Raw genomic sequence first — 25459 nt, 5'->3', positions numbered from 1 at the left:
AGTCTACTGTTGTGTGGCTTTGAGGCAGAGCAATCTCCGGAGAATTGAAAAAGCATAAAGATTTTAAAATCTTGACTGTGTCAATAAGAAAAGAATGAAAAGAAAGAGAAAAGTGGGTGGGGTGGGGTGAGTTTCTCATTCACAAGTGTGCACCCATATACGCAGTCATCAAGGAAAGGAGATTGGTCTTCACTGTGGATCAAAAAAATGCAATTTGTAAAAGCAAATGGATGTATTCTTTTCTAAACTTTGCAACTAGATTAGCATTCGAATAAATGTTAATATCTAAAGCTGGGAAAGATATGGGAAATTCAACCTTCTCCTATTCTTATGGGAGACTGTATGGAAAGGCAATTTCTTGGAGGGTAATCCAGCAGTATGTCCACACTTGTGAATCACCTTCTAGGACATTTTCTTGAGGCAATTATCACAGATGTACACAAAATATGAAAGGGAAGTTACTCACTCTTTGTAATCTTAAAAACTGGGAAACTAAATATCCAACAGAAGAGGAATACCAATGGTGAATCCACATATTAAATCATATGTAGTCTTTAAAAATAATACTTCAGAAGAATGTTGTCATGTGACAAAACATGTTATAAAACACTACTTACACACACACACACACACACACACACACACACACACACATATATATATTATATATACTTATGCATCAATTTAATACCCATTAGTGGAATTATAGGGAAATTTCATTTTTGGATTTTTTTCCTTAAGTTTTTTCTGATTTTACCCATATCAGAAAGTCCACAAAGTGCTGTATAGTTTAAGTACATATGTGTGTATATGTGTGCGTGTATGTTTAATATGTAAATCTATTAAAATATATGTCTCTTCATTCATCATCCTACCTCTGTCTGCCCTCACCTAGCTATATATACCATTTGTCCTATAGGAAGTGTCCTATAGGAGGACAGTGGCAGATGTTCTGCTCTTCTTCCAGAAGGTTCACACCCATGAAATTCTTTGTTCACATTGTTAAACTGTGACACTCTTCTCTCTTTTTGGTGAGGTAGCCTCAGAGTAAAGTGGACAAACTGTATGATGCAGACATCTAAAAATACATCATGTCCCAGCTGGGTGGGTCCTTAAAAAGATGTCCCATTGGTGACAGTGCCACCTTAATTTGACAGTCTGCAAAGTCCTAGTAGTGTCCTCCAGAGGTCTTAGATGCTTCCAGTGTGAATCCTGGGGGTGTGGCCTGGTCTCAAACCCTTAGGTGAATGGGACTGTTTGTTAACTCCAGTAGACAATTATGAAGAGCAATTAAAAATTTAAATTATGTTAATAGGCCAGAGAAAAATGACTGTTTGCAGAAATCAGTGGCAATTACCAGACATAATGGTTCCCAATTAGGCTGGAGGGGATTTTCAGTCATTCATAATTCACTATCTTAAATGTATCATAAAAAAGTAATTGTCACTTGTTAATAAAACTTACTTAAAAACAACGCAGCTATCTTGTTTAGAAAGTAACTCTTCTCTGCCCTTCACCAGTTTTTAAAAATGTATATTCTTAATTTAAAAATGTAGTGCAGCCTGGTTCAAAACAAAATCAAACAAGGTGGATGCAATGTGAAATAAAGAATAGAGGCCTTTCTAGACCCCCACTTGTGCTTCCCAGGGGTAACCACTGTCAGATCAATTCAGTGATTGTTCCTCCCAACCTCCTCCTTCGTCCCATTAAAAAGGGGAGGAGGGTTGGTGAAAGTGTCCTAGGAATACGTTGTATTGATATTTTTAGTCAATTAAAGGTGAAAACATAAAACATTATCTCTCTGCTTCTGTGATTTTTATTTATCTCCTCAGGTTTTTGATTTTTTAAAAAATGTGTATATTCAAATGCAGCTTGCAAACCCCTAGGAATACCTAGGAATACAGTCAGCATCCACACAAGTTCTTACAATTCTCTTCTCAGGCAATGCAGTTTGCAGGGTAAATTGCCGTGCATGTGTGATATGATTCAAGGGCTCTGTCCACTTGGTTCCAAGCTTTATTTCTGGTGCTTCAGGGAGAAGCAAAAAGGACAAGAAGAAGCAAAGAGGAAGGAGGAGAAGGTGAAGGGCAGAGAAAGACTCTTAAATAAGTTGAAGATTAAAACAGTGGCTTTAACATTTGCTGAGTACCCAACTGATAATCCCTCCTTTGTCCCCTCTGATGGATCATACTAAGAGAATGACAACGACATTCTCAATTTTCTTGTCTAAAATCTCTGCTGCAACCTCCAGACCCTGTTGGCCCCTCTACATCCAACTGAAAGACTGAAGCAGAGAGGAATGGATTCTTCCTGTCTCCACACAGTGACAGCCACTCAGGTAAGTCACAGTTCAGCAGCATTTCCAGAAATTTCTCAGAGAAGGAACTCTCGGCTGTTTTGGGTCAGAAACTTTAGAGAGATGACCTTATTTAATTTCCCCATTTCCTTATGAAGAGGGCATTTTTATAGTCCCACGGTACAGCTAAGGAAACCCCATGCTCGGGGGGGGCCAACGCCGGGCTCAGAATATAGGAAGTGGCAGTGCTGAGGTTTGCATCGGGCCATTTCTCGATCCAAAGTCTGTAAATCACCCTTCGACAAAGTGTCTTTTGGTTGAAATTGTACAGACACTCATAACTGTGAGACGTCAGAGTTCATGACAATTCAATCCGCGACTTTCCTGGAAATAATGCTACCCACAACTCTGGCCAGTGAACAGTCTTTGGTACATGTCAGCACATGAAACCAGCTACACATAGACAAATGAGCCCAGTTTTGAGCATTTTAAAAAAATACTTGCAGCAGCAAAAACCATCTGAGCTCAATTTGAATTAGTCACTAGGAAAGAAAGAGATGTCTACAGTGAGAGTTTCTATCCTTCATTGTTGCGTCTCCAAAGGCCTCAGTGGGTGCAAAGAAACCCTAATAAAGACCACATAAGAGATTCATTTTGTGATAACATCTATATATGACTGGCTTCTTCCTGCCATTCATATCTCAAAGATTAGCTCCTCAGAAACATCCCTCCCAGCCTCTCTGTGGTAGAAGATATAAAATACCCATGATTTTTTCACATCTCCTTATTTTGTGTTTGTCAAATGTTACTCAGTCTGTGACCTTTTTGGTTGGTTTAACTCTCCATGCTTGTCTTGCCTACTGCAATGTCAGCTCTCTGACATGCTTACCATTGTGCCCCCATGTCTAACCTAGTGCCTGGCATACAGGAATCTCTGTTGAATGAATGATTAAGTGTTTGTAAAATCAACCATCTGTTTTCAGTAACAGGTTAAGTATGGACTTCTAGGCAAGGGACTTTGATTTGCAAGAGTCTGTAGTAAAGGAGAGCAATTAGGTCCTGTTATAGTTTGGATTTGTAATGACCCCCAAAAGCTTGGCCCCAGCAGGTGGTGTTACTTTAGGAAGTGAGGCCTAGTTGGAGGAAGTAGGTTGCCAGGGGTAAGTTCTTGAAAATTATGCCTTGACCACGGCCCCTTAGTTGTCTCTCTCTCTCTGCTTCTTGGTCACCATGGTGTGATCAGCTCTGCTCCACCACGAGTTCCCTGGTGATGTTCTTCCTCATTCTTTTAGTCACCTGTTTTTGCTGCTGTGACTGAAGGATCTGAGCAGAACAATTGTAGAGGAAGAAAAGTTTATTTGAGGGCTCACAGTTTCAGAGATCTCAATCTATAGACAGCTGGATCCATTCCTCAAGGCTCCAGGTGAAACAAGAAAAACATGGTGGAAGAGGGTGGCACAGGGAAGCAGCTCACATGGTGATCAGGAAGCAGAGAGTTCACTCACCAGATACAAATATATACCCAAACCACATCCCGATTCCCCCCTCCTCCAGCCACACCCTGTCACTTTAGTTACCACTCATTTAATCCCTATCAGGGGATTAAATCACTGATTGGATTAAGACTCTCACAACCCAATCATTTCTCCTCTGAACCTTCTTGCACTGTCTCACACGTGAGCTTTTGGGGGACACCTCACATTCAAACCATAACGCTCACCAAAACCAGAGCCATGAGGCCAAGTGACCATAAACTGAAGCCTCTGAAATTGTGAGCCAAAATATATCTTTCAGCCCTTATGTGGATTTATCTCAGAACTTTTGTCAAAGCAGGAGGAAGCTGACTAACACAGGTCCTAAGCAGGATAGAACCTGGAATTGGTTGGTGGCTGTCATGGAGACAGAAAGGCTGAGATAAATGAGAAGGATTTGGAAAGGAAGGAGAAACAGGAAACCTTTACTCTGCTCATTATTGAGGCTACCTGAAGGATGTCACATTTCAAAGTGGAAAAAAGAAAGTGTTACATTCCTTTGCTCAGGGGTAGAGGGGCTAGCCCACGGGGATAGTGCCTTTTCAAGGCAGCCAAGCTGCGCTACCTGGAGTGGAATATTTTTTATTCTGTTTCAACTCTAGGCCACTGATTGGACAAAGCCTGTGACAAGATTGGTGTCAACCAATGAACCCGAGGAGACAGGCTTACTTTCTCCCCTAGAATTAGGTGAAGGATGGGGTCTGATTGAGGATGTTTTCACGATCAAGGACACAATTCAGGCTCTCCTAAGTCCTGTGTGACCATTTGATTCTGTCATTTGTCTCGAATTTACTTCCTTGCACAAATGATATGCCCTTGACTTACAATGTGATAGTTAATAATTCTGTTGCTATTTTAAAATTTTCAAATGATGTTTGTGGACTGATTTTTAACAAAATACAATGCTTATTTTTATTATAAAAATTAACACTTACTTAATATAATTTCAAGTAATAGAGACACATGCAAAGTCAAAAGGAAATAAATCCTGTCTCCCATTCCTGACCCACTTGGGAATCCAGTCCTCCTTTCCTGGGGGACTGGATGTGACCACTGCGGATAGACTGGTGTGTAGGACCAATGATGTGCTGATCGAGGCACCAGGAAAGCCTGATTTGTAGAACTGGTTGATTTCTGTGGAGTAAATACTCTTAGCATCTTGAAGTCTATGTTAAGAATATGATGAAATTTGGAAGCTATACTGCACAATTGGTCCTTCCAAGACAGTAAATCTGGCTTCAGCACCATTGCATATATCCTTCCAAATTATATTTCTCCCCATCCTCTTCCTTTCTTCTTTACCTTCTTTTGTGTCGTTTCCTCACAGCTACCTGTCCACCCACACTTGCCCACGTTGCACATGTACGGACACAGATATACATGAATGAAGACCCTACCTGAACACTGTGTGTTCTGTTTTGTAGCTTTCTTTCTTTTTTTTTTTTTTTCCACATCGGCTATTGCAACTTTGTATTTGAATATTTCTTAATGCTCCTTATAACTGGAAACACCCTGAGCGAGCACAGGAGCGGAGCAGAGCAGCTTTTGCGTGGCCTGCCTGAGTTGCCAGCCTGTGAGCATGCGTGAGGTTTGCTCTCGTCTATCTACTGTAGGAAAAAGGAGTAATTCATCACTGGGCAGCAGGTTCTACTCGGATGGTTTATTGTCCTGACCTCATTAAAAGCATGTAATCCACGCAGTGCCGTAAATCTATGCCTCTAAATACTTTCCTCTTTAATTTTTTAATACTGCACACATGAAGGGAAAGGTTAAAGCCAATTAAAAGAGATACAAATACCATTATTACTGCCCTGACAAACAGTTAGTTATTGGATTTGGTCGTTTCAGTTTAGAAAGCCATTATTTTTGTTCCTGAATGAATTAGTAATCAAGCTGTTTATTGACTTGTCTCATCTCAGAGATGCTAAATATTTTTTTTTTTGGTCCATTCTCTCTCTCAATTGGCACCATTCCTGCACACATAAAAATTACAGACAACTTAAGGTCTAAGTGCAGACAATAACCGCACAGCTGCATGTGGAAATCCACATATGGACAGCACAATCATTTCCACTGGTCCAGGAAGGAGAAGCCACTCACTCATTCTTATGCAGTGAGTAGTTTGTTGTTATTGTTGTTTTCCCCCCATTAAGGCTATTATATGATACTGACAGATGCTTAAAAGCATTTAGGGCTGAAAGAAGTGTTGGGAAAATTGCCGTGAAAGGATTGACAAATGATGATCTTTCTGTCCACAAGGTTCTTATTTTCTGTGTAAAATGGACCAAAAGAATAAAGGGAAAGAGAAAGAACCATTAATGTAGGAACTTGGTATTGTTTTCTGACATGAGTTTTTATTTTCCATTGCATTTGACCGGAAACGTGACTGTGTTTATGAACAGGCTGTAGGTTGTTCAAAACCAGCATTTAACTGTTTGGCACTGATTTGGCTTCTTTGGGTACCTCCTTCTCTCCCAACTCGCTCTTCACTCTAGGGGTATAAGGTGGGTCCTATAAGGTCTGAGAGGACTTGAGGATGTGTATGAGTGGACCTGCCAGTGGCTTTTTGTTTATTCGATAGTCCACCCATAGGTTCAGTGTTTTGTGAGACATGATAAACCGGGAGGAACAGCTCTGACCCTAGTGCTGGTTTCAGACCCACAGACCCACAAATTCACATCCATAAGAATTAATACAAGTCATTAGTTCATATAAGGGGCATACCATTTTTCTCAGTACAGCCATTCCCCAGCTTCTACAGGGGATAGGTTCTGGAACATTCTATGGACAAAGTGATGCTCAAGTCCCTTATATAAAATGACACAGTATTTTGCACATAACCCACGCATATCCTCCAAAGTACTTTAGGTATCTCTAGCTGACTTATAAACGCCTAATACTGTACATGCTCTATGGATGTTCCACTCTTTGTTTAGGAAATAATGACAAGAAAAGAAGGTCTGTATAGGTTCAGTACAGACAAGATTTTTAAAAGATATTTGATTGAATCCATGGATGCAGAACTTATAGACATGGAAGACCAAATGTAATCTTCCATTCCTACCCAGCAGAGGTCAGAGTCAGGTGCTTCAAAGAAGGAAAAGAAGCCTGCAGAGCAATGTGGAGTTACGCTCTCCATGGATAGAACAGAAGTAGTATGTTCAAAAGGAAACTCACAGCATACAGCAGGTGGAAGACAGGGTGCCGTGAGGTATTTCAACATTTAGTGGGGGAAAGTTGAGAGCAAGACAAAGTATTTTCTGTGTTCTCTTCCTATGGGAAGCTGGAAGAGTGAGTCTCAAAGTGTGGTCCCTGGGAGAGCAACACCATCATCTCCAGAGCACTGTCTTCCCAGGGCAGATTGTGGGACCCACCCTGTTCACACAGAGTCAGAAACAGGGCTTGGGCCCCATCAATCTGGATTTACTAAGACCTCTGGGGAATTCTGAAGTCACTGAAGCCTGAGAGCCCCTGTTCTATGAAAAGTAGACTTCCCATGCTTGTCTAGGTCTGTCCTGTGGCCACACATAAGCTTTCGAGCCTAGTCAACCTTGCTCTCTTAGGTCTGCCTGCTGTATGTACTGGCTACTTTATGACATGCCACAATCTCTTACACTGATCCATTACATGTCCTGCCCTCTATAGACTGTAACCTCTGTGAGGTGAGAGACGTCTCCAATTCACTTCTCTATTCTAAGTGCCCGGCCAGGGGATTAGAGCAAAGCAGGTACCTAGGAAATTAATAACAAGATAAAGTGATTACTTAAAGCCCATTGGATCAAAAAGAAACATTTAGAGGTATTTAACTCCATTGAAGTTAATAGTTCTAACTTAATAAATAAAACCCATAGAAGTGAAAATGACTTCTGCTTCCTTTAAAAAAGAAAGAAAAAGAAAGGTCCAAGGAGCATTCTCAAGCAACTTCTAATGAGTTCAGAGTTTATTCTCTTAAGGAATGAAAGAAATAATGGAACACACCTCATGTTAATAGCCTCTCATAAAATGTGTTGACAAATGTGTTGGTTCTGAATCTTCCTCAGAGGGTTTCACATTCAGACAGGACCCATCTGCCCAGTAGATGACAGACATGCTTACGTTGGAAGTATTCTGAATAGGGCTGAAGAGAACTATGAGGCCTGCTCTCGGCTCAGCACAACTACCTTCTCCAGGTTCCCCTCCCCTAACGTGTAGGAATACAGGGAAATTCTTGGAAAGAGGAGATATCCTGAGAAAAACCAACTGCTTCCCCAGGAGCTAAGCGACCTGGAGCATGAAGTCATTCGTCCATTGCAGCTTTCCTGACACTGAAGGTATCCTTTTAGTCTGCTTTCCACCATGAGATTCATCATGGCGCCCAATGCAATGGAAGGTGTAGAGGCTTTCTCTGCCTGCCTTCCTCTGGTTCCTGCACCAGACCGCCTGTTCTCCTTTAGTCACTAACACTTTATGGTTTCTTTCACTTTTCTGAGACTTGGTTTTCTCATTTGCAAAAGAGGAAGAATTATACCGAAAATAAAGTAAAAAAGGCATAAAACTTAGCTAGGGCTCTAACACATAGCAAGAGTTCAATAAATATTAGCTGTAATATTACTATGTGCTGTGCACTACCAGGACTTCTTAAACTGGAATTCATGGACCTCTAGGGATATATGAAATAAACAAAAGAGTGTCCATAAGCTCCCTGACATGAGAATCATTTTGTTTTGGTACATACTCTTGTTCTCTAGGCATGATGCCCCAAATCTTAATCAGATTCTCCATGTGGCCCATGGCTCCTATATGGTAAAGAATCATGGTGCTGGGGATTTGGGGACCCCGGCTGTGCTCTTGACAAGCTGGCAAATCAGGACAATGAGCAGTTTCTCCAAGACTGGTGTCTCACTGTAAGTATGATGTGCCTCTCTGGGGCCACTGTTTTTAATTCCACACCATGTGTGTTTGCTTATTGTCTTCTTCTACCTCATAACAGGAAATAGCACTTCAAGTGCACTCCACCATGAGGAGAGGCAGACAGTTAATTTTCACCTCGAACACCCCCAAGATTTAGGAAAATAAGAGAACTTCAGTCTCCTGCTCCTGACCTGCCAAGCACAACGTCCCCGCCGAAGCAGCCAGAATGGGTCTGGAAGTACTCCTGTTCCAGTGGGCTTGGGGGACGCGACTTGCAAACAGGCAGATGGGCAGAAACAACCTAGATGCTGCCACCGCTCGGTCCCTACCAGCTCATGCCTGGAGCAAGAGGCTTCCCGCTCAGGTTCTCTGACTCCTTATTGTCCAAACAGGAAGTATCCTCAACCGTCAGTCCCCAACCCTGATGCAAAAAGGCTCTGATTTAATATGGAAATGGTCATACTAGTCATTTTTATATCCATTAGCTAAGAAAATATTTGATCACAAAAGAGGGTTACCCTTCCTAATAAAATTATATTTTATTCATCAGATAATTTGAACAAAATATATATGATATTTTTCATCTATCTATAGATTAAAAATATAATTCATTCTGGCTACAGACAGCAAATGGAGAACATATGAGTTCAAGGACCCATTAAACAAATATTTACTCAGTATTTATTAAGTGTCAGTTACATTAATAGGGCTGGGGACACAAAGTGACAAAGCAAATCCGTTGCTGTCTTCACGGGCATGCTGGTAGCATGCCAGAGGGAAATGGTAACTAAAAATACACATACACATGATCATTTTAAGTCCTGCTCAGAGGAGCTATATCTTGAAAAAAATGAGGGTGGGGACACTGATTTTAGTTAAAGAGGTCAGGGACAGTCTCTAAGTCAAAGTCTGATGGATGGCAGTAGCTGACCCTGCAAAGAGGCAGCAGAACTTTGCAGTAAGGAGAACTTCAGGTTGGTAGGACCAAGGTCAAGCCCTTTCAACCCTCTGACTCATTTTCCTTATTGTAACATGAGGTAGTTTCCGTGTAGGCCACACGGATACAAAGGTAGGGGTTAAGGTCCTGAGGTGGGAAAGAGGTCGGTAGGCTTAAGAAATGGCAGGTAGGGCATGGCTCGTGGGTGGAGCTTGAGGGGAATGTGGTGGACTGTGCAGTTAGTGAAGGGGTGGCCATCCAAGCCATCTCCCAGGCAGAGCAGGGGAGGAGGTGGTCCCCATGTTCAATGGGAAGCAAGTGAAGTATTTTTCAATGTCTTCAGTGGACCCCAAAGTTCACTGCCCACAGGTTGGAATAGCATCACTGATTTTTTTTTTTTTTTGTATAGTTCTTTCATTCAATGATTCTATGAAGTAACTCCTCAAAGGGTGCAGTTTCCTTAGGTAAGAAGTTTTAAATAAAGAACCCCTGTTTCATTCATGCTCGTTAAACCGTTTTCCCCCCCACCTAGATCCCTGCAATAATAAATATAATTATATCCATCTTTAATGACTTTGGTTCCTTGAGCTGCAGGTGCTGGAATACTGTATTTATTAACATATTTTAAGCCCTTTAAAAAGACTGCATTAATTCCTATGATAATTTAGTACCCATAATACATTCTCTGTTCTGAATAGATGTTAATCACCACAGAATGACTGATTTGCCCGTGTATGAGCTAAGCCATGCTCTAACTAGTAGCTAGTAACTTTTTAATTCAATATTGTTAGTGAAACTGTTGATTAAAATCGAGTTGCAATAACAGTTGCTCGCCCCCCCACCAGCCCCTCCCTCTAAGGGCTCAAACCAAGATCCTAATAATGGGATCCTGTTCCACTGAAGATCAGAGTGTTCGTGTTTCTAGAAAACGCTGCTTGCAAGAAAGTTCTGGTAATGCCAGTTGTCCTCCACCACCTCAGGTTCGTTAGCCATCTGGGTCGAATAGTGGCAGGAGGCAAGGTCATTGCAGGAAACAAACTCAACCAGAAGCCTGCTCAGTGCAAGACCAGGGACTTGCCTGGGCTCTACCCTCAAGATGCAGGATGGATATGGAGTCATCTTACCCACCTACCTAGTGGGTAAGATGTGATCTGGCCTGTTCCAGAATCCCAGCACTCTATCAATTTAAGCTTAAACTATTTTGAAGATGGGGGGTGGGTATCTTATAAAATTGGGAACAAAATGAATGCTGATTATAGAGAGAGGAAACAACAATTTCACCATTTGGGTTCTGAGATAAGCACCTTTACATGCATCATCTCATTTAACTACGTAACAGGCCTATCAGGAGGGCCATGGTTATCCCTCATTTACCCAAAGCTCAGAGAATGTAAGCTGCTTGCTCAGAGTCACATAGCTAGGAGGTGGCAGAGTTCCAGAGCCTGTGCTCTTAATTTTTGGCCACACTGCCTCCACAATCAATCTCTCAATCAATCAATCAATCAATCAATTGTCAACATGGGAAGGATATTGAAAGGCATCATGAAATATGTAATAAAGCCCTGTGTGTCAAAAATTACTATTATTTAAAACAAAAATATAACAATTTTTCCCTTTCTTGCTGGCTTGAAGGTTAGTGATGAGAAACGGTTTTATTCCCACCTATAGGAAAATGAATCTTCATACTGTAGTCTTCCTCCTGCAGAGCCTTGGAACCAGACAGTCCAAGTGTACTCACAAGGCAGCTTTGGGACAGAGGCAGAGTGCACTCCACGGGATACACTTGGATTTCTGGCCCGTTGATGGAGATACAAGGAGGCGGAGCCCCAGGTGAACAGAACTGACCAGGGATTGTTAAGGAGGGGTCCAAATGCTCTCCGATACCTGGCAAGGGAAACCCTTCCTCTTCCCCAAGCCTTCAGTGAAGGCTCCTGGCTCCTGGTCTGGGCTGGTGGGTGACTGTGCATCTGCTGGGTGGTCTGTCCGTGTGATTTCTGTGAGAGCAAAGGGACTGAGTTCCACGACCAGATCAGCATGGGTTGGAAGAGAAGGGACAAAGCACTGAGCAGTACTCGTGAGCGTGGAGACATACTTGAAGCCTGGCTGATGAGCGGCACCGGGCTGAGCTGACACCTTGGCCACAGGTGGTACTGTTTTTTTTAATTACCTTTAACGTTATTCATAGACTTTAGGAGTGTTACTGTTCACTCTTCAGAAAGATAAAATAGGCCACTGAGAGCTCATTCCCTTCAACACATGCAAAATCCCAGCCCTCTTACTCACGCCAGCAAGGCAGCCAGGACCCAGCCCCAGCGTCCCCAGCTGGCCTGATCCTTCCCTCCCAAGGGAGCCTGACCTGACAACTCCCCAGTGCAGAGCCTGTGGGATAAGGGAGGGATCCTCTGGCCACTCTCTCCTGGGAGGCTGCTGACAGTCTGCCCTGCCTGGTGCCAGCCGAGGCTCTAACGGTGGCCAATGAGTCAAGGTGCAAGAGGTCAAGATTAAAGGCTATGGCTCCTGCATCGTGTCTTCCCATAAGATGTGCATGGAACCTGTGAGAACCTTCTCACTGAAGTGCCACAGCTTTGTAATCACCACATGACAAAAAGCTTAACTGCTGGTGAGAAAAGTAAAAAAACAAAACAAAAACAAATGCATCAGGACACCACCCTCCATATGCCACACGGGTTACAAGAAAGGACACTCACTACTTTTGACACGCTCAATCTCTGATTCCACTTCCAGAAGTGTTGGCTGTGCGAAGCAATCGAATGCACCCACCCTCACATGCACAGATAATCAGACTGAAACAGGAACATTTGAATCTGCTCCCCTCCCAACCAGATTTCCTAGCAGGGATGCTAGAAAATTTGCATGCGAACACACGGTGTTGTCTTTTCAAAGCTCTCCTCTAAAATCTTTTCTGATTTGAAATAAGTCGGGGACAGGATGAAGTCCCCTCGTCGGCATCCTATAGTTGTGGAGGTTGCAGACCTACAGCCCATAGGCTCCAGCTGGGATGTTCACAAACCATTAGTGGGAGCCGGCCCGTTTAAACAGTGCACATGTTCAATTAGTCGTGGAAACAGTAGCGCCTGGGAGCGTTCACCAAAACCCCACTGCCCCGCTTTAGCTCTGCCCAGCCTGGCTCTGCCCACTGCTGATGACCGCCAGCTGCTTTAGGTTTCTGAGATGGTGGTCGATGAGCAAGGACCTGGACTCTGTGGTAGGGAAAACCACTCACCCCAGACTCTGCTCACCTTCCTAGCACAATCCTTGGCCTGGCGGGTGCCCAGCCTCACTGATCTGCTTAGTGTCCGCCATGTTCTGGGCTTGGACAGTCCTGCTGCACGTCTCCCAGTGGAAACTTCCACACACACATCTCCACCAATGACCTCTGTGAAACCTGTCATGACTTATCCGAGGACAACCTGCCTGCCCTCAGGGTAACTGCAGCCATGGCATCTGCTTTTACGGCCCTCGTGGCACTGGAGACCACACTTTGTTGCATTGTCAGGGTAGGAGTGACTTCAGGGCAGGGGCCATGTCTCCCATCCTTTCCCTTCCAGATCTCTTCAGAAGGCAAGGCACATAGTACGTTGGAAAGAGCTTTTGGAAGTGAAGAGGACTTCTCATCAGCCTCTGCCACCTGCAGGGATTTATTTATACTGAGGATGGGGGGGCCACCAGGGGTCACAAGGGCAGCAGGCAGCACAGAAGTCAGCTGGGTCAGCACACGGGGTGAGTTCTGCTGGGTCCTTGGCTGAGTGTGTCCAAGGTGAGCTGGATAGCACCACGCTGGATCTCAGTGCTGGCACCCAGAGGCAGAGACAATGCGTCTGCCTGTAGCCCAAAGAGCAGCAGGCATGGATCCTGCATGCTGCGGAGTGGGGAAGCCACTATGACAGACAGTGCTCCCTAGGAGCCCAGGCCACACTTATGCATCCCTTGTGCATAATGCAACTTACAGACGAATTAAAAAATTATTCGTCTGAAGAACGCATCTTCAGCTTAACAGAATGACGTTAAAACAAATTTTTTAAGGGTTAAAAAAGCGACTTGCTCTTCGGGTCAGTAACTGTCATAATGATTTTTCTCTTGCCATATGCTCCTCTGAATTGAATGAATATGACATCTCTCTCTGAAGCATCTGGTCTCAGCCACTTCAAGGTGCAGAGGGAAGCTGCATGCTTGGGCTGAGAGTATAAGAACACGGGGAGGTATCACATTTCTGTCACCACAAAACAAAGTACCACACTGTGTTATGTACAACATTCCAGAAACGGCACAGGAGACAGTTCAAATGAATGGAGGCGGAATGTGTGGGGGGCTGTTTGTGTGCCTATATACCATGTGCATGTGCGAGCAGATATGTGTATGTAAATACATCTATGCACACATGCATGCATGGTTTCCAAACTGATAATTACTTGTATGGCTCAAACATACATTTTCATTTTCTACCCAAAGGAGCTAAACATTTTGAGCATTCAGATGAAAACAGAACCCCACCAACCTTCAAAACATGGACAGAGAGGTACAGCATCTCTCTCAGCACCTTGAAATACCAAAAAGGCAAATTTTCCATCACAACCGAAGGCAAAGAGGCACCGCCAACCTCCAACCATGTTTTCTAGACTAAGAACAGACTCTGGTAAGCCCTGCAGTCCCCAGGGTTGCCTCTCTCACGTTGGAAATAAGCTTCATCAAACTCATGCATTCATTCATTATTTTCCCAAAGATCTCCCCCACCTTTTGCAAGAGTTCATTGTAACGTCCAAGTGGGTTTAGTGAAAAGTTTACCACCTAACAAATGGTTCCAATATTCTTTCTTTTCTCATCCAGAAGAGCCTTGTTCTTATTTTGTCAGAAGCAAAAAAGCAGAAATGCAATTGCATTTGAGCTGATGCTAAATGTTAATAGATTTGCCTAAATGCCTGCTAATAGCCCCCTAAAATTAGCTAGACTAGTAGTGCATGCCTAATGTGGTGGTGGTTTTCTTGTTTTACTGGCTTTTCTACTTCTCCTTCTTTTATCAGAGGGGGGAAAAGATTCCTCGAAAAAAGTACAGATCTTTAAGCTGTGAGACATTTCCATTGTCACATGTGAATTCTGGAGAAAGAACATAAATTCTGAAACTATCCCACAGTTCTGACATTCTGTCATGAAGGTGACAAATCCTAGTGCTCTAATGTTTCATTAAATTAAACATGAAATGTTTAATGTTTTGTTAAATTAAACATGAAGCTGTGACTTTGGACCCGAGAAGCACAGCCTTCTATCAATTCCTTGCATTCCTTCAGGTCACTTTTTAGGTTATATAAATGGAGTTTTGTTTATTACGAGTATTGTATTGTTAAAAGGTGCTTTCTTCCAATGCAATTAGAAATAAAAACTTACAAGCAACATGGTTTTGGGATGCTTAAAACGTTTCTTAACTCAGTCCTTCAGAGAAGAGCTTGCAGGTAGCCCCTTGGCTATTTTCTATTTTTCTCCCCACTTCAAGTATTCACAACTGCCACTGAGAGGTTTCTGAAGAGCAGAATTGTTCCTTTTTTTAAATCGAATCTCAAGCCCATTTCGCAGATGGGCATGCTGTTACTCAAAGAGCAGAAACCTTGCTGTTCAAACAGAGCCTCAGACTAAAGACGAAAACTCACCTGCTCCAACTAAAATCCCTCCAACTAAAATAAGTCCTTTTATAGGGAGACAGAAGCTGGAGTAAAGACAAAACAAGAGGAAAGCACAAGTCTGATCTGGACAAGCTTTGGCACCTGCAGAGAGGGGTGTGTGGGCTCTCGGGATGATAGAACAGAAGTTATGGCGGAACCATTTAAAAGCAGCCGACAGAGGATGAGATGGAACCCAGATACAACAAGGCTTCTTCCCCACCAACTCAATGACATCGTCCATGTGCTCTGCAGTAACACATTCACGGGCTCCTACCACAAAGACATTTCCAAGCACCATCTTACAGCATATAATTTTGATGGTATTTTTTTAACTGGAGAGAAAAATAAAAAAACGACAACTACGTAGCAAACTAAAAGGAAATAAACATGCCTGTCCCAGTGCCAGAAACTTTTCACGTGAAAAGTTTGATCTCTGGTTTCCAGGTGAAGTTCCATAATTGGGAAACCAGCCACAGCCGACAGAGAACCATCCCAACAGGGGCGAGTCACTCCCATCCCTCCTGTCCAACCCAAGCTGACCTCTGTGTCTCCCTGTGTTGACACAAGGCCTTCTCTCACTGGCCAGAAACTGTCACAACCTGAATTTGGTAACAGATCCTTGCCTGGCGAGGACCCTTTTCCCAACAATTTCCCGAACTGGTAGGAATATAATCGACACTTACCATTCTGAAGCTTCATGTCTGTGAGGCAAACTAAATAAATTAAACGGATCCTGCTTTAATCTTCTTTTCTAGACCCCAAATGCCTTAATCAAAAGGAAAACAAAACAAAACAAAACAGATGTTCCCTGAGGTCCTTTTTTAAACCACCAGAGCATAAGCAAAAGAATGGCTGTCTCTTTTTACAAAATGCCCAGAACTTGTGCCTTAACATCATCAGCCACCGAGAAGGACCCCCAACATCCTTTCTATTCCATCCTCGCTCTCCCCACCGGAGCCTTTGCATCTATCATCTGTGGCCAGGACTAGGTTTATCTTACACCTTAAATCAAAATTGGGAAGGCGCTTCAATTGGATACCTGGCTTGGCACACCTCCTGTACGGATCCCACGTACGCACATTTATTTCCTTCCTGCAAATGAACTGTGGCGTTTGTGGTCCCTCTTAGCCTCCCCAGCGCACACTTTACCTTGAAATGAGCTCAGGCTACAGGACTTCATTTGGGGTTAGCTGTCCCGCAAAGCTCATTTGGCTCTTCCCATAAAGGCAAGAGGCTCCAAAAGGCTGGCAAGGCGCTTTTAACTATATTTGAGGGGCCAGTTGTACCTTGTTCTCAACAGCTGCACACTTACCGGGCTTTCGGGACCTTGACAGAGCTGTCCTATTCCTTCAGGGAGTAGGAACCCCAAATGCAATCAACCAATCCTTAGCTGGAGCCATCTAAGCTACACCAGATTTTCACTCTCCAAAAACCAAGGGAGGCTGCTCCTCCAGAGTTACTCCTGCATGGCCTCTTTAGACGGCTTGCCAAGGTCCTGGCTGCAGTTTCAAAAGTACTACTCAATAAAAGGATTTTAAAGGCTGTGCCGGGAGCCGGGAGCTTCAGATCCCAGTTTGGCTTTTTCTCCATCAGCATTCCTAAGCAAGCCTGCACAAAGCGAGGTACGCTACATTATTTATGTCAGCTCTAGGCTCTGGAAAACACACACTGGCATCCTGATTACTAAGAATCCTCATGGATACAATTAAACTGTTCCCACATATATTCTCCCCCACCTTCCCCGATTCAACCTCTTTCAGAGAAAACAAAAGCACTTTGAGGCATGTCCCAACTCATCTGTGAGGAGCCAAGAGGGCAGGGGAATATGGCCACCATGCGGAATGAGCCCAGGGACAAGGACCCTTTCCCTGGAGGGAGCAGAGGACACAGGGAAGAAAGTGCAGATGACAGTTGGGGAAATGCCTTATAAGTGCCCTCCCGGGTTAGGGCCACTGGCATGGAAGCAGCAAAGTTAAGGCACTCCAGCAAACATTTTGATGAATTCATGGAAGATTGATTTAGAATGGGCCGTTAAGGGAAGCAAGGAATATTTGGCAACACCACTAACCTTCCGAGCTGGATGAAGAGCAATCGCACTCACCCCACAAATGCTCCTCCGTGCCCCATAGAAGTCACAGCACTAGACAGAAGACCAGAGATTTAGCAAGTAGAGCAATGATTCTGTCCCCAAGTCTCCTCTTCAGTAAAATGAACAATTCTCCAGGTTTCGCCCACCATTTCCCTCTTATTCTAGCTCAGCCATACATAATGAGCTGGGTAGATTAGCCACAGGCAGAGTGAACTCTGCCCTGGCACAGGGAAGGCAGGCCGGTGACAGGAACTTCCTCCTTTGCAGGCGTCGTGAGAAGGCAAGGAACTCTGCCCGGTGTCTAGCCGGAGAGCCCCTGCTTGGCAGGCAAAGGTGACTTCACTTTGCGAAAGCCCCAGGCATCGCTTAGTGAAACAGACTTTGGCAGGACCTCACAGTTAAGTCAGTTCACCTGAGCCAGGAGTCAGCTCAGGAAGAGTCGGCTGTCTCATCTGAGAGTGTAAGGAGGCGCGAGCAACTTGCCTTCTCCAAAGGCGTCCCTTGATCGTGCACTCCTGAATTTTGCCAGGTTTTTTTTTTTTTTTTTTTTTAAGTGACTGTCACTTCCAATGACTTAGTCCACCCCAACTCACAAAGCTTGGGTGGAAAGTTGCTGGCTAAAATGGAAGTAATGGATGGAGGACACAGTGTAGGTCAGTGGACCCGAGCCCAGAGCGGGTAGGCCCACTCTCTCAGGAATGCATTAGCAGAACATTGGGGAACGTGCTCAGTGCAGGGAGAGGCAAGACTCCCCTCGGTCATCAGCAGACCCAAGACGGCATGGCCGAGGAAAGCACACACATGACACCCCACCACATGCTACAACACCACCCAGGCACCAAAGAGCAGAGGAGTGGAAAAATGAAGGATGCAGATTCCTCCGAGGGATGCTGTTAAGTAGGCATATTGACTCCCCACAATACGCTCTGATGGGAGGTCCCGTCTACTGACCCTTAATGGGGCCCTGGCCACAGGTGGGTACAACTGTGCGCTCAGTATGAAACAGTTCTTCTTACCTTCTCCAGTAAAAATTCCAACTTGTGTCGTAAATTTTCTCCAAAATGACTTAGAAGCAATCTGAGCGACCAGAAGAGATGCTCTTCCTTGGCAGGAAGATTCCTCACAAACATTATCTATTCCTTTACTAGCTCAGCCATAATTAATGTAGAGGTTGACCTCAGGCGGGAATTCATGGCCAGGGTCCTCTGTGGACACTGCCACGCCCTCAACTGCTGCAGTATGGGAAGGTTATGGTCTTCCTGTCTTGGGCTCACCCTGGCCTTGGACAAGCTCTCCATCCTCCTTGAGCCTCAGTTTCCTCGCGTGGAAGTTATAGGCCATGAGATAGTATGAGTTGGAGCACTCTGTGAGAAATAAAGTATTTAGCTCTATGCTGGAACCTGTGAACACTCTTGGCTGTTATGAAATTTCAAAATGTTATCAATTAAGTGGCAAAAGATTCACACTGTTGAGGTTCACACATACCTGAGCCCCGTCTCTAACTGCTCCTCCACTATCCGATCATTACTGACGATCTGCGGGCCAAGCACATACGGCCATCCTTGGCCTTCAGTCGACTTGTTCAGACGGATAGGGATGGCAATAAACACGGAAGAGAGCACAGAAACTGAGAGTTAAGAGGAGACTCATCCACAATTATGTCTTTTAAAAGGGGATTCCAAAGTTTGCAAAATCGCTGGAATACCTTTCTACTTATTGAAGTGTAAACTAAAATCATTTTGGGGTTTTGAGATTTGGAATTTTGAGATTCCAAACAGGGGTGCTGTCCTGGAGATGGGGTGGGGGGAATGTGACCAGAAACCCCATCCTCTAGAATCTTTCTCCTTGTTTATGCATCTGCCTCCTTCAAACTACAAAGAGCCAGGGGCTGAGAACCTCCTATCTAATGCAAAACTGGCATTTCATGGAGAAGGACCAGGGTGGCTGCACAGATGAAGTGACTCATTCAATTTTATGCCACCCGGTGCAGCTGACCTGAAACCTATAGGACTGACTTCCTTTTGAAAGCTCCTTCTGTAAGGCTAAAGGTAAAGCCAATGGACTCCCAGTCAGATTTTCATCTCACTGTCCAAAAAATCAGTTTTGTCTCAGTTCAATGTCTCTACTTGAATCCTGTGCTTACACACCAGTACTAATTTTTTGCCAAACATATCTTTTTTCAAAAGTGGTCACTTTAAATTTTGTTTTTTAAGGTTCTCCATAAACGGAGTTCTATAGTTTATACTAGACCTTTTATGGATGTATGTATGTATGAATGTGTATTTATTTATTTATGTAGTGCAAGGGATTGAACCCAGGGCCTGCTGCATGCTAGGGAAGTGCTCTACTTTTGTGCCACATACCCGGACACACATTTAAGGATTTTCATGGTTGTTTCTAAATCTTTTGAAAATGCAAAGCAACACCTCAAACTCTTCAATTTTATAAGGGTTGCATTTTCATTGGATGACAATATACATATAAACTATTAATATTTTTGGAGAGTAGAGGTGGTTTTTTTCACCTATGTCTTTTCTAATACCATACTTAATAGATACTCGCCATCTTTTCTGAACAAACCAACACAAGAGGGCTTGAAACAAGCAGTTGTTTGAAGTACTAACCACACTTCTTTCTTATATAAACAAAGTCTATGGAAACATAAATCTTCAAATGAAGCAGATTCTACAACATTTCCCCTGCTAGGAAATAGCTGCAAGTTAGCTGCCTATGAGTAGTTGAACTGCACGAACATTATTAAGATCCTTTTCGCACTTAAAGCAACTCCATCTTTTGCTTCTTGTTGAGCCACTTGAACAAAAATACGGTCTGTTGCATCATTCACTGAAGCTATTTCTCCAGTTGAAACATGAATTACGAGTCCTTCAGAAACGCATCAGCCAAATCAAGTTGTAACACGGTCCTGCTTTATTTACTGCACAGATCACAGCTAATCACTTTCTAATACCAGCCATGATTTGGCTTCATTAAGCTCACAATTCCCTTATTTCCCCCTTATTTAGTGATGTACCACCATGAGGGACACGCTGAGTCAGCACTAAGTGGAATACTCCTTCTCTTGTCAGGTGCACTTCCGCTGAGGACAGTTCTGCCTCTGTGGGGACATTTGCACAGCACAGGGTGTGTGGTGAGAATGCCAGTCCTAAGGGACAGAGCTTTCTTTGTTTCTGTAAATGCTGTGGTGGTCTTGGGCTTTTCTGGTGTTTCCAGGTGGGAATACAAACTCAACCCCCTAATGATGACTCTCCTTACCTCTGTACTGCTGAGGCCTGGGTGTGTCTCACTGGCACAGACTTGAGAGACTCATTGCTTCCAACACAGTCCTGCAAGGAACTTCCCTGGGGCACCTACTTCCTGTTTCCACAGGGGCAGGGCAATTGTTTAAGGCTACCTTTAAATTGGTGGCTTAAAAACTTAAGGTGGCAGAAAAGATTCAGAAACTGTGTTGACCTCATAGGAATAACTTTCTTAAATGAAACCAAAGAATAAGTAGTCATCTTATTCCCTTAAGTGGGAGTTAAACTGTTTAGGAAGAGGACTCACAGCACTTTCCTTGCCCATACAAGCCAACTCGAAAATGTGGCTGATTCTGTAAGGTTCTAAGTTGTGACTGGACAAGAAGGCAGCAGGGTTTCTGGTAAAGGGCTAAGAAAGCGCAGGGATAGGGAAGGATGCAGCTCCCCGTTCCCCACAGCTACCCCCACTGCTCCAGAGGAAGATGTCTTTTACAACCCTTCCTGGGATCTTTTATGATAATATGGCTCCACCATCCTTTCTCAGGCTGAGTCATCAGTGAAGCTAAGGCTAAGTGTAGCTTTAGTGGCTTTTCTCCAACTCTCTCTCTCCTTTCTCTCCTCCCTCTCTCTCTCTCTCCCTGAGTTATCCTACATCAAAGTTAAAAAAAAAAAAAAAAGGTTCTAATAGGACTTAACTAGTCCGTTAGTCCAAACCTCTCAGTATAGATGAGAAAAGAAGACATCAGGAATAAGAAGGATTTTCCCAATGCCATCTAGGGGCTCACAGTGGAGCTGGTTAAGAGGGAATCCTGGTGTATCAATTCCTCTGCGTGGAGTCATTATTTCATTTATTCTTTTCATTTTCCCCACACCCACCATCCCCTCTGCTTTCCCATCCTTTGTCCATATTTTCTTATTCTGAGATTTCTGGTTGCCAGGAAGAAAGCTTACATCTGGGCACCGTTCTAAGGAAGGCTCTGTAGGTCTAGAGTCCTGCAGTGAACAGAGCAAGAGGCACAGGACAGGCATTTCCCAAAGGTGATCACAGTTGGCGCAGAGGCTCTGACTCTGAGTCGTGTGTCCTCATCAGACACAGCTGTATCTGAATTTCCTAGCTGTACTGTGAGTCTCCAACTTTAGGTTTCTCATAACTGCAAGGAGGAGAACAGTTCCCTGGTTCCCCTAGCTTTTTTTTTTTTTTTTTTTTTTTTTTTTGCGGTGCTGGGGATCAAACCCAGGGCCTTGTGCTTGCAAGGCAAGCACTCTACCAACTGAGCTATCTCCCCAGCCCTCCCCTAGCTTTTTGAAAGTTAGAATTAATATGTCACTCATGGAATATGCTGAAGAGTCTGTAGCTAGGAGCGGCTATGATCTTTTATCATGGGCTCAGATAGCAGAGGACAGTGACACATTCCTCCCTTGCACTTGAGATTCCAGGGCAGAGTCTCACTGGGGGAATCCCACTGAAGGGCTTGCCTCCTGAGTGGCCAGCAGTACCTGGTACCACATCATGACATGGTGAATGGGATGGACACAGCATCTTGGATTGAGGCACCAGAAGGATGTATAGTTTTCTGCTTAAAATGACAAGGGAAATGGGGCTCCAGATAAAGGAGACTTGTGCGGAGGGTGCAGAGGGAATCCACTGCAGTTGATGTCTCCGTAGGCAAGCAGATTCACACGCATGGCCGCGGCCCAGGGAAGGGCTGGCGGGCTCTGACTCCTCTGCGAACGAGTGGGAAACTGCTCGCCGCTGGATCGGCAGCTCCCAAACATGAGTCACTTCCTGCACTGCCTGCAGCTCTGCCCTCTCCAGTTGTTCCCTGCCCTGCCACAGCGGCAGTACCATCCAGTCTTCCATTCTTGACGCTGTTCATCAAATTGCCTTAGTGGTTCCCACTTCCATGTCACCCACCCACAAATATTCATAAAATCAAGGCTCGGATGAGTTTGCTACATACAACTACATATATATGCATTTCTATGTGTGTGCACAAACTTTTTTCTAATATGTAGTGCAATAAATATTAAAATTAAAAAATTCAAACACACGCCTTCCAAGGATGTCGTGTATACTTGGACCCCATGCACTGGCACCCACATGGCACTCACAACTGTGTTTAGAAATACTGTCCTGGGCCAAATTTCACTCATTTATTTCCTTCCTTCCTCCCTCCCTTCCTTCCTTCCTTCCTTTCTTTCCTTTCTTTCTTTTTTTCTTTTTTTGTTATTGTTGCTTTTTGGACCAGAGTATTTACTTGGAGCCTTCTCCACTTCATAAGTCATTGCCCCTGACTTACATGTAACCAGGAAAAAGATGCTCTAAAGATGAAGTTTTCATTATGTCCCAGAGCCCAGCTGGAAAAGTGAGAGAGGAGCCCACATGCTACTCTTCATCCTGGAAACTATTGCCTGAAGCTGTTAAAATGCTATTTATTCTCTGACAGGCCACTTGGGTTTGGCACTGGATAAACCCAAAATGTTTGTCAAGATTCCCTTGGGGACAAAGGAAAAATCATCTATCTAGATCAATGTGTATTAACTGCATTAGCAATTAGTCCCCAGAGACGGACACAGACCTTTTTAAAAAGATTTCACTGCACAGTTTTTAAAGAGTTTTCAATGAATTAGCCTTGGGGACCACAGGTTTGGGGCTTTCTTCATGTCCTAAGCATCAGAAAAGAACAGTGGAAAATGAGAAGCTGGCATGAGCCCTGCTGCCTGCCTTGTAGCCGAACATCCATCCAAGTCCTCGCTCCCGTCCCCATCAATATTTCATGTTCTCAGAGTCATAAGAAAACACATCTGTTGCCTTCCTGCATCGTAATGTGTGGGATAGTGGAAGGATTATTGCAGCACAGGTTTGAGAATTTAAAAATTCATCACCTTCTCAATATAGAAAACTGATATGTGGTTAGAACTTATGAAGCCTCCACAGGCCTGAAATGACCACAGGGGCCAGAGCCCTGTTCCTGAGAAACCTGTGATGTACTGGAAGTCCAGTGCAATGAGAAGAAGGGAGGGGGCTGGATCTGCGACTGCTCAGGCTGCAGACGCAGCCAGTGGGGGAAGGTCTCAATGCTCTGGCGTGCTGTGAACAGAGGTCGCTGTGTGCCACGGCACCCAGGGGGAAGGGAGGAAACGCCACCATGGCTGCAAGCTCAGAGGCGAGACCCAAGTTTCCAACAGGCCTGTATGGCCTCCTCCTCCCACATAGCATTGCTGTTTCTGCCACAACGTGGTGCCTCCTATGCTCAGCTCAGTCCTCTGTGCCTGGATGTGTGCAGCAGCCCTGCTGAGCTTCCCAGCAAGTGACCCTCAGAGCCTAGGGCAGACCTGTAATAGTCCTCTTCCTCTAAAGTTCTTCCATGTCATTCATCTGGGATAGTTGAACTCCCTTCTCTCACTGCTGAACACACTTCAGACAGAGATTTGCAAATTGGCAACATCACCCCCATTTCCCCTACCTGGGATGTCCACAGCTCTCCTCAGAATGCAGGGTCCCAGTCCCTGTGGATGAAGAAATGGGACCTGCTGACCCCAGCAAGGGTGACCAGGAAAGTCTGATGCTTTCCACCTCTGGATGCAAAGCTCTGTATTTTTGGTCACCACCTACAGAAGCATGGAAGGGTTTCACCTGCAGCAACATGGTAATGGGGAAATGAGCACAACTTCCTGTTTTGACAGATTATCTCATAACTATATCCCCTGTAGCCTGTCTTGTCTGCAGTGCGAGCCTCAGTGGAATGAGTCCCAAGGACATGGTTACCAATCTATGTGGCATCCTGGACATCCACTGTGGTTCACAAGTGCATTATTGCTTCTCCTCTGTCCTCGCCTTTCACCACCTTTCTCATTTGACTGTCCCCTGGTCCTGTCACTGGGCCATTAGAGACAAACATCACTCAGAAGGACAGTTTTCCTTGACCTATAAGCACATGGCACAGATTCCCTCAGCACAAGCCTGGAGGAACAGGCAGGAGTTAACATCTGCTGCGGCTGACTTTCCACGGAGCATCTTTTCTACACACAAAGATAGACTTTAGTGGGATACACTAACTGTCGCCTAAAGAATGTGACTCTTTCTAAGAAATCCTGGAGCATTAGATTTGATACAGAACCATTAAGTTCCCATGAGCCACGTTCACCAGTAAGTAAAGTAAAAATCTTTTCATCTTCTATTTTAACTCAACAAATAGAATGTCAGGATGTCTGGTTCCTGAGTTCTAGATGGGCACCCTGTGTGGGCAGTGCCTACCCTTGGGTTATTTTCACGGGAGATCTACAGGGAAAACTTGCAGCTATCACATCAGCAGGGAGAGAAGCAATTCTCTAGGATGATTCCTCTAAATGGAAATGTGAATGTCACCCAGCTTAAATTTCTCCCCTGGCTCCCTCACTGCTGAACAATGTCCTCATCCCATTCCATTATCCTTAGCCCCTTCTTACCCCCTGCCTTTTGCTTTCTGATGCATTTCTGGAATGTTCTTGTCTTTCTGCAACACTGTGAGTCTTTATTTTGAGGTTCGGTCTACTGAGAAAGGCTTTCTTCTACTCCTCTGTGTCTTACACATAGGATATAATTCTAACACATCCTCCAAGGCCTCTTCAGATACCTTCTTCTAGAGAACACTCTGTGCCCTCTACCTTCCACAGCTGAGGACACGTCCTTGCCTTTGTGCTCCATGCGTAACAGTCTAGATTTTATGTTCAATGAGGTGCTCCCTATAAAGCACACGGGCCAGTGGCCTGCACACTGCATGTGCTCAATCATTTTTAACAGCTG

At 44.3% G+C, this 25459-nt stretch overlaps 1 protein-coding gene across 9 annotated transcripts in view; it reads right to left on the bottom strand.

Moving 5' to 3' along the window:
- Tenm2 (teneurin transmembrane protein 2) overlaps positions 1 to 25459 on the bottom strand; it is a 621032-nt gene that overhangs the window by 368735 nt on the left and 226838 nt on the right. Inside the window, exon 1 of one of the 9 annotated variants that reach the window (XM_047555830.1) lies at positions 20690 to 20774. The exons of 4 other annotated variants lie outside the window; for them this stretch is intronic. Coding sequence is in view for 1 of the 5 variants with exons in the window: in XM_047555827.1 (XP_047411783.1) it covers positions 16011 to 16026 (16 nt within the window). In the remaining 4 variants the exon portion in view is untranslated. Of the gene's footprint in view, positions 1 to 16010; positions 16081 to 16639; positions 16733 to 17395; positions 17651 to 20689; positions 20775 to 25459 lie in introns of those variants that run through there. 4 more of the 9 variants (XM_047555829.1, XM_047555828.1, XM_047555831.1 and 1 more) reach the window with 4 other exon arrangements.

This window comes from Sciurus carolinensis, chromosome 6 (genome assembly GCF_902686445.1).
Source record: "Sciurus carolinensis chromosome 6, mSciCar1.2, whole genome shotgun sequence".
Classification (NCBI taxonomy): domain Eukaryota; kingdom Metazoa; phylum Chordata; class Mammalia; order Rodentia; family Sciuridae; genus Sciurus; species Sciurus carolinensis.
Note: the sequence above shows the minus strand (reverse complement) of the source record. Positions and strands in the feature narration are given on the sequence as shown.